The sequence below is a fragment of the Colletotrichum godetiae genome, assembly GCF_030913485.1.
Source record: "Colletotrichum godetiae strain CBS 193.32 chromosome Unknown BDP55scaffold_3, whole genome shotgun sequence".
Classification (NCBI taxonomy): Eukaryota; Fungi; Ascomycota; class Sordariomycetes; order Glomerellales; family Glomerellaceae; genus Colletotrichum; species Colletotrichum godetiae.
Genome location: NW_026851251.1, coordinates 153,493 through 162,640, shown reverse-complemented (window position 1 = coordinate 162,640; position 9,148 = coordinate 153,493). Strand labels below are relative to the sequence as shown.

At 54.4% G+C, this 9,148-nt stretch overlaps 2 protein-coding genes across 2 annotated transcripts; one reads left to right on the top strand and one right to left on the bottom strand.

The window, feature by feature from the left end:
• The first annotated feature begins 333 nt into the window (after nucleotides 1-333).
• BDP55DRAFT_710403 (uncharacterized protein) lies at nucleotides 334-4,493 on the top strand. Its single transcript, XM_060578154.1, has 4 exons — nucleotides 334-1,240; nucleotides 1,302-1,802; nucleotides 1,864-3,860; nucleotides 3,940-4,493. The coding sequence occupies exons 1-4, from the start codon at nucleotides 794-796 to the stop codon at nucleotides 4,184-4,186; spliced, it is 3,192 nt and encodes a 1,063-aa protein (XP_060435428.1). The 5' UTR covers nucleotides 334-793; the 3' UTR covers nucleotides 4,187-4,493.
• Nucleotides 4,494-4,879: 386 nt separating this feature from the next.
• Nucleotides 4,880-8,462, bottom strand: BDP55DRAFT_202664 (hsp70-like protein). Its single transcript, XM_060565947.1, has 6 exons — nucleotides 8,248-8,462; nucleotides 7,472-7,533; nucleotides 7,347-7,378; nucleotides 5,812-7,267; nucleotides 5,323-5,628; nucleotides 4,880-5,263 (listed from the first exon to the last, which is right to left on the bottom strand). The coding sequence occupies exons 1-6, from the start codon at nucleotides 8,255-8,257 to the stop codon at nucleotides 4,976-4,978; spliced, it is 2,154 nt and encodes a 717-aa protein (XP_060435427.1). The 5' UTR covers nucleotides 8,258-8,462; the 3' UTR covers nucleotides 4,880-4,975.
• Nucleotides 8,463-9,148: the final 686 nt, after the last annotated feature.

Below are 9,148 nucleotides of genomic sequence, written 5' to 3'. Positions count from 1 at the left end.
TCACCATGCTATGTCCACCGAACGTACGGTAGCATCCTGCAGAGCTCTCGTTCACTGCCTTAGTTGAAAGAGTCACTTCTAAACTGAGGTAGACTAGGCAGATACGAAGTTAGTCATAGCTTGCCAAAAGAGCAGTCATGAAATAGTGCAAATCGCGGGTAAGAAGCAATCATAGGTCCAACTACCTAACCTTACCGGTACCTACCTCAGTTCAGGTAGGTGCGAAATAGGTGACTTGGGTAGTAGAAACGCACTTGCACAACCTGAGGCGCCGCAAGACGACCGTCACATTGCTCCTAGTACAAATGACATCCATGGCTTTTGCGGCTTGCCCACCATCAAACTTCCAAGTGCACCGTACGACCAAGACGTTGCCCCAAAACCCGAACTTTGCCCCGCAGTGAATTGCCCTCCAGTTTTCCCGCTCGAGATTTTGGCCAGTTCTCAACGACCTCTGTTCTTTCCCCCGGTTGAAGCCAGACAAGACGCATCGCCTCGTCCGTATTATGTCGTGTCGGCCCCGACAGAATCGCATTCAGGACTCGGTTTCGCCACCTCATCTCTTACATCGCTGAAAGAGCTCTTTCTTTCGCGTGCCACCACCAATCATCGAAACCCCACCCATCCTTGGGAATTTCCGTCTGTCCCTCTAGCCGTCATTTACTGGCTGGATCGCCCACAATCGGCAACTATTTAGGGTCTTTCCTGATCTAATTCTACAAACTGGACACAATCCTTACATTGAGACATTTCCAAAGTCCTTTTAACGACTCCGACGTCGAAGACCTTCAAGATGCCTCCCAAGAAGAAGGGTAACAAGGCTCGCGCCAACGACGACTGGGAGAATGAGCTCGGCGAGACTGTCGCTCCTGCCGCCGCCGCCCCCGAGGCTGATGCCGAAAAGCCAGCCGAGGGTGAGGCGGAGGAGGAGGTCAGTGGTCTCATGGCCACTCTGCGCAAGAACAGAGAGAAGAGAAAGAAGAAGGGTATTGAGGAACCCATCGCCGAACCCGAGCAGGAGGACGCACCTTCACCCAGTCTTGCTGAGAAGGCCCCTCAAGAAGCGACCATGGACGACGAGTTTGCCCTGCCTGAGAAGAAGGGCAAGGGTGGCAAGGGAAAGCAGGCTGCTGCCGCCGCCTCAGCTGGCAATGACGACGACAACTCCGGCCGCGTCCTTACCAAGGCCGAGAAGGAGAAGCTGAAGAAAGAGAGAGAGAAGCAGCGCAAGAAGGAAAATGTGAGTTCACAAACGCCTTTTCTACCCATACGATCAATCTAACCATGCCTCCCGTTCATAGGCCGCCAAGAAGAAGCCTGCTACCAAGCCTGAGCCTGTCAAGGCAGCTCCCGAGAAGAAGGATTCCCCTACGCCCGCCGCCGCTGCCGTCGCACCCCCTCCGGCCGAGGAGAAGGGTGGCAAAAAGAAGAAGATCCCCGCCGCTCTGGCCGCCCTCCAGAAGCAGCAAGAGGAGCTCCGTCGCAGACAGCAAGAGGACGCTGAGTTCGCCGAAAACGAGAAGAAGAGAATTGCGGAGGAGGAGAAAGCCGCAGAGGAAGAGAACAAGCGCAAAGAGGAGGCCAAGGCACTCAAGAAGCAAAAGGAGAAGGAGAAGATTGAGCAGCTCAAGAAGGAGGGCAAGTTCATGACCAAGGCGCAGAAGGAGGAAAAGGCCCGTAACGAGCGGAAGCTCCAGCAGATGCTTGCTGCCGGTATCAAGGTTGGCCCGTCCGAGGAGGGCGAGAAGAAGAAGGTCTCTTACGACAACAAGAAGAAGGGAGGCCGCAGGGTGCAAGATAAGGTAAGCTCCAAAGACGGGGCGGGTTCCCACAGTAGACTGTCGCTAACATACTGGTTCACAGATTGACGAAGACAAGGCCCTTGCTGAGGCTGCAGAGCGCGCTAAGAAGGAAGCTGAGCGACTCATCAAGGAGGCCGAGGATAAGGCCGCCAAGGAGAAGGCTGAGGCCGAGGCTGCCGCTGCTGCCAAGAAGAAGGCGGCAGAAAGCGATCTGGAAGACGACTGGGAAGCTGCTGCCGCCTCTGACGAAGACGACGTCAAGGACAGCTGGGATGCTGACAGTGACGAAGAAGCAGAGAAGAAGAAGGCCGCTAACGGCAAGGCCGACAAGAAGGATGAGGATGATGACGAGGACGACGATGAAGATGATGACTCTGACTCCGAATCTGAATCCGACTCGGAGGATGAGAAGGAGACAGCAGCCCGTCAAGCCGAACTCCAACGCAAGAAGGAGGCCGCAGAGCGCCGTGAGAAGGCTCATCAAGCCGCGTTGGCTGCCAGATCCAAGGACAACCTCCGATCGCCCATTTGCTGTATTCTGGGTCACGTCGATACCGGAAAGACGAAGCTTCTCGACAAGATTCGTCAGACCAATGTGCAGGAGGGCGAAGCTGGTGGTATTACTCAACAAATTGGTGCCACCTACTTCCCTGTCGAGGCCATCAAGGCGAAGACCGCCGTCGTCAATCCTGATGGCGCCTTCGACTTCAAGGTTCCCGGTCTGTTGGTCATTGATACCCCTGGTCACGAGTCCTTCTCCAACCTGCGCTCTCGTGGTTCGTCCCTTTGCAACATCGCCATTCTTGTCGTCGATATCATGCACGGTCTCGAGCCCCAGACTCTGGAGTCCATGAGGATGCTGCGTGACAGGAAGACTCCTTTCGTCGTCGCCCTCAACAAGATTGATCGTCTGTACGGCTGGAAGAAGGTCGATAACAACGGCTTCCAGGAGTCTCTGGCGTTGCAGCCTAAGGGTGTCCAGAACGAGTTCAAGAACCGCCTGGAGCAGACCAAGGTCGCCTTCGCCGAGCAGGGTTTCAACGCGGAGCTCTTCTACGAGAACAAGTCCATGGCCAAGAACGTGTCGCTTATCCCTACTTCCGCCCACACCGGAGAGGGTATTCCCGATATGCTGAAGCTCATTGTGCAGCTCACCCAGGAGCGCATGGTCGGAGCCTTGATGTACCTTTCCGAGGTTCAGGCTACTGTTCTCGAGGTCAAGGCCATTGAAGGTTTCGGTATGACTGTTGACGTTGTCCTGTCTAACGGCATCCTGCGCGAGGGTGACAGAATAGTGTTGTGTGGTGTGGAAGGTGCCATCACCACTAACATTCGTGCGTTGTTGACGCCCGCACCGATGCGTGAGCTGCGTCTCAAGTCTGCCTACGTGCACAACAAGGAGGTCAAGGCCGCTCTCGGTGTAAAGATCAGTGCCCCTGGTCTCGAGGGTGCCATTGCCGGTTCTCGCATGATGGTCGTCGGCCCCGACGACGACGAGGACGACATCATTGACGAGGTCGAGGCCGATCTGGCGACTCTCTTCAGCCGTGTCGAAAAGACCGGTCGTGGTGTCAGCGTCCAGGCGTCCACTCTCGGTTCCCTTGAGGCCCTGCTGGATTTCCTCAAGGACTGCAAGATTCCCGTCGCCAACGTCGGTATTGGCCCGGTGTACAAGCGCGACGTCATGCAGGCTGGTATCATGTTGGAGAAGGCGTCCGACTACGCCGTCATGCTCTGCTTCGACGTCAAGGTCGACAAGGAGGCGCAGCAGTACGCTGACGATGTCGGCGTCAAGGTCTTCACTGCGGACATTATTTACCACTTGTTTGATGCCTTCACCAAGCACATGGCCGAGCTGCTGGAGAAGAAGAAGGAAGAGTCCAAGATGTTGGCCGTGTTCCCCTGCGTGCTCAACACGGTTGCCGTCTTCAACAAGACCGGCCCCATCGTCGTCGGTGTTGACGTCGTTGAAGGTCAGCTGAAGGTCAACACGCCCATTGCAGCTGTCAAGACCAACGCCGTCACCGGTGTCAAGGAAATCATCAACTTGGGCAGAGTGTAAGTCCATAAGCCCGCATTGACCTGACAAAGAAACTATGAGAACAATTTGAAGCTAATCCGAGACCTGCTCTACTAGTACCGGTATCGAGCGTGACCACAAGCAAATCCCCGTTTGCAAAAAGGGACAGCCCTCCGTCGCCGTCAAGATTGAAATGGGCGGCCACCAGCCGACATACGGTCGGCACCTCGAGGAGTCTGACGTGCTGTACAGTCTCATCTCGCGCGCCAGCATCAACACCCTCAAGGAGTTCTACCGCAAGGACGTCTCCAACGACGAGTGGCAGCTCATCATCAAGCTCAAGCCCCTTTTCGATATCCACTGATTACACAATATTTACTCCCAAGCGTCTGTCTCTCTTGTCCGTGTTTAGCTATATGGCAAGGGGGGGAGGGAGAGAGAGAGAGGTTGGAGATGGAAAAGTATGGAGAGGAATGAGTGAGAATGGTATAGGAAGTGGGTTTTATCTGGCTGCATGAAGGGATGGACATGACGAGGGTTTTTCTTTTCAAAGACGTGATGTGGATTTCTTGTCTATGAGGCGGTTTACCACCCCTTAAAAGGCATATGTTTGTTTTCCATGGTCATTCTCCAAAAAAGATCGCGAGTTGTAGTAGGCAAAAGAATTCAAGAAATGTTGATCTAGGCTTCTGACTTGTATGTTTGCTATGCTCTGTGCCTCAGGATGTATGTGCCCCGTCCCATCAACTGCATATTACCATGGCGGCCAGTCGATCCGGACGGGTGAGAGAGACGAGAAGTCGAGAAAGCGATGCTCATTGTGCTGTGATTTGTATTCTCGAGGCAACATGATCATACATGCACGAACTCTAGTCACATCTGGTTTGCGAGGATGAAACTGCAGGGAATCATTGAACACGCTTTTTGAATACACGACGTGGACTTGGAATCCTTGGATCATTGTCAAATTTCAAGTCATTTCTCTCATTGCATAATAACCGTCGAAGCTGCTCTAGCCTGATAACCCTATGCCAACCCGAAAGAAATCATAGCTAAGGGTCTATTCTATCATCTTCGTTGATTTCTCGCTTTTTGTTCTTTGCTGTCTTGTTTTGTTTTCCAAGTTTCAGACGTTGGTCAGGTCCACGGGATCCTATTTCGTGCCCTCGGCCTCGGCATCGGCCTTTGCGGCATCGGCGTCGGTCATCTCCTCATCCTTAGCCGCCGGAGGAGCCTTCTCAGCTTCGGCAGCTTTGCGAGCCTCCTCTTCGGCGCGCTTGGCGGCTTTCTCAGCCTCTACTCTCTCCTGAACAATACGGCGGTCCTCCTCGACCTTCTCGAAGTGGCGCTGGACAATGGGTCCGGCCATGGCGCGGATCTCGTCAATCTTGGCAACGTAGACAGCCTTGGTGGCGTCCTCGCCCTCGTCGTAGAGCCAGTCCTGAAACATGACATTAGCAGCCGACTTCAAATCGCATGCATTTCAAGAAGCTGTCTTACCTCGCTGGCCTCGAGCTTCTCCTTAATCTTGGTCTTCTCCTCTTCGCTGGCGAAGTCGGCGTACTGGTCGTCGAGCTTGTTGCGGAGGTCGTAGATGAAGGTCTCGAGCTCGTTCTTCTTCTCCTCGGTGTCGGCGACAAGCTTGTCCTCCATGACCATGGCAGACTCCTTCTCGAGAAGAGCGGTTCTTGCTGAGTCGGATAGGGAAGCTGTGCCGCTGACAATGGGAAGGTCGCCCTTGCGGACTTGCTTCTTTACCTTGCGAGTCTTCTTGGGAGCATCCTCCTTGTTGTCAGTCTCCATGGCCTTTTGAGGTGAGTAGATTGTTAGCTTCGGGATCTCTTCATCCTCGACAAACGCGTGAGATGGGGCCGGAACAGAACGCGACTCCGTGTCGAAAGTTTGGCGCCGTCGTTTGAGCGGCAACTCCAAGCTATCAAGCACGTCGGCAGAAGGAAAAGTTTCGTAACGAGACGCCGCAACACTCACATCAGGGTCCTTCTTCTCGCCATCCTTCTCCTCTTCCTTGACCTCCTCCTCAACCTCCTGGTCCTCGACGTAGTAGCCGCTCTCGACGTTGAGAACACCGTGGATGTTGACACGAGCCTTCAGCTTGCAGATCATGAAGTCGTCCTTGCCGTCGGCCTTAACGCCCTTGACAGAGAAGCGACCGATCCACGGGTTAATCTTTCCGGGGAGATCTTGGGGCTTCGCGTAGCGGGCCTCGAGGTCGAAGGGCTGCTTGCGGTAGAAGGTAAGAATCTTGGTGGACGGCAGAACGTTGCCGCGGTTGAAGACAGTCAGGCTGGTGTCTTCATCGGGAATATCGGGAGCCTTCTCCCAGGCGAACTCGATGGGGTAGCTCATGATGTCCTGGACGGTGAAGTCGCGGACACGGAAGACGGGGGACAGAATAGCGCAGCTGAAGGCAGCACCACGGGCAACAGCCTCGTCCTGGTTCAGGGTGAAAGACAGGGTCTTTCCGAAGAAAGCCTGGATGCGCTCCTTGAGGGCGGGAACACGGCTGCCACCACCAATGACCTCGATGACGTCAATGTCGTCCTTGGTCAACTTGGCCTCGGCAAGAGCCTGCTCGAGAGGAACGTGGACACGCTGAAGCAAAGGCTCGACGAGGGCCTCGAACTCCGGGCGTGTGATCATGGCAGAAACATCGACGTCGTTCATGATGGACTCGATGTTGACAGGAGCCTGCTGGTTGGCAGACAAGATCTTCTTGCACTTCTCGGCGGCAGCGATGGTGCGGGCCATGGCGCGGCCGTTGGAGTGAATGTCAATGCCGTACTTTCCGTTGAACTCCTTGCCCAAGTGCTCGACGACAGCCTTGTCGAAGTCGCGGCCACCAAAGTGACGGTCGAAGGCGGTACCCTTGACGGCCAGCTCACCCTTCTTGAACTCAACAATGGAGCAGGTGTAGTTGCTGTGGCCGATATCGATGAAGGCAACACGGCGGGGCTGCTCCTCGGGGGCGGGGAGATCGAGCTTGGTGATACCCCAGCCGAGAGCGGCAGCAGTAGTGTCGTTCATGAGGCGGAGGAGCTTCAGGCCGGCGATCTCGGCAGCATCGATGATGGCGCGGCGCTGGATGTCGGTGAACCAGGCGGGGACGCTCATGACCAAGTCGGAGACGGGAAGCTTCAGCTCAGCCTGTGTTGTTTGCTTGATCTTGCTGAGGTACATGGAGATCAACTGGGTGTTGGAGAACTTCTCCTTCTTGCCAAGGTACGAGACCTCGACACCGACCTGGCCGTTGACATCGACGAGGGGAGCGGTAATGTACTGCTGCTCGAGCTGGGCATCGGGATCGGCGAAGGCGCGGCCGGCAAGACGCTTGATGGAACCGACAGTGTTCTTGAGGTTGGAGATTTCTTGCGTCTTGGCGCTCTCGCCGAGGTATCGCGACTTGGGACCGAATCCAACGACAGACCTATGTAGAAAGGTTAGTTTGACTGCATCATCTCTTTGTGTAATTTCGGCCGGCCGGGGGATATTGGGTTTGAACATACGGCGTGGCACGGTTGGAGACCTCGTTGGAAATCTAAATTTGATCGTTAGTCTTCATTGTTCTGTCGCAAAATCTCTGCTGGTTTTTTTTTTGGCGGGGGAGGGGCAGAGAGGTCGGGGTACGCACCACATCGACACCGCGATTTCTGGCGACGGCAATGACCGTCTTGAGGGTTCCGAAATCAACACCTGAAGCAAAGAAGACAAGAGTCAGCAACGGTTCGGCGAGGCAACAGATAGCAGGTCGGCAAGGAAAGGGAGAGAGGCGCAAGCATACCGACGACACTCATGTTGGGTGGTAGTGTTCTTTCTGTGAGGATATTGTAAACAAGGATTGTCTAGCGGACTCTCTGATGGCAGCGGGGTTGCGCTCACAACAACGCTCTGAGAAGAGGAAAGAGGTTTGATGGGGATTCGAGTCTTGGTCGAGTGATGATTGATTATCCGACTTGCGGGAAGGGTATTTGCAAGCGGTCGAGTCGAAAGGTCGTCTCGTCGAAAAGGTTGGGGGGGGAGGAAAATGTCGAGTCCAGACAAATGCAAGGTTTAAGAGTTTGTCAATATGCAAGAGAACCTGAAGGTGGGATGTGCGGGAGTGTGGAAAAAAAGGTGCAGTGCGCTCTAGCGTCACCAGGAAGTGTCTGGCTAGGCTGTCCACCAAGTAAGTACTCTGAGGTAAGGCAGGCCACAGTAAATGTGTGAGGTGGATGAGGTGGGCGGGACAGACAGGGAAGGCCGGGGGAGAGGTCCAGGTAGCGGTAAGGTACGTGGCCACACCGGGTTTACTTTGGGTTGGTGGTGATGGAAGAAGGGCGGTCAAGTACCTTTTTTGACACGGTACCTTACACTGCCCTGAGGTGGGTTGGGTTGGATTTTGTGTGTGCTGTCAAGTTGGGTACCTACTATATGACATCGACGTTTAGCGTGCGATACTCTGTAACTGGAGCGTATTCTAGTGGACGTTTTCTTTGCTTGGAAGGGTGGATTGCTGTGACAGTGCGCTCTGAGTAAGCCAAGGTTCCTCGGAAAATGGAAGGGCGAGGAAATGTTAGGTACTCGGCGGGACGGGAATGACTTGAGATGGGTGGATCCAAATGGAATTTTGACGGTGTCAGGGCGCTGAAATAGTAGTGGAGGCCGAATGGGAAAGAAGATTCTCCTTCGTTCTCTGTCGTTCCTAATTGCCTTGGTCCACCCACCCCTGCTCGCTCGGGTCACCGTGCCACTCCGCTGCCACCATGGATTTCTTGTCGCCCGTCCAGCTTTCTGCCCCTCCACCATCTCCCTTCCACCCCGCCACCCCTCACCCAATCGTGGCCTCTCTCGACTCCAACTGGCTCCCGCGGAAGTGAGGCAACGCGGACAACGAAGAACCACCTCCACGTGTAAGGTAAGGCTGGCTGGTAGACTTGCTCGCCGTTGGTCTCTGCATGTCAGTGAGCCATACATACTTTCTCAACGGAGTTTGGGGGTATAATGTACGAATATGGTGGACCGCCTCGGATTCGAAGCAAGCAATCCATCCTTTGTCCTCCAAAAATCAAAGTCACCCTTGTTCAAGAACACCTACCCAGTCCTTGTTCGTTTGTTGGTATACTAAACCTGTCCAAACAGATCCGACCTGCGTGTAGATACGGAGCACTTTGGGCATCATGACTAAGAATGTCCGTCAATGTCAGGCTGTTCCCGTGAGACTGTAGACGATCTTGTATAACATACAACCAGACAATACGCTGTCTCTGCAGGTTTATTGCCAAGTACGATATCGTTCCGAGTCCACATGCACTTATCTAATCTTATCTTG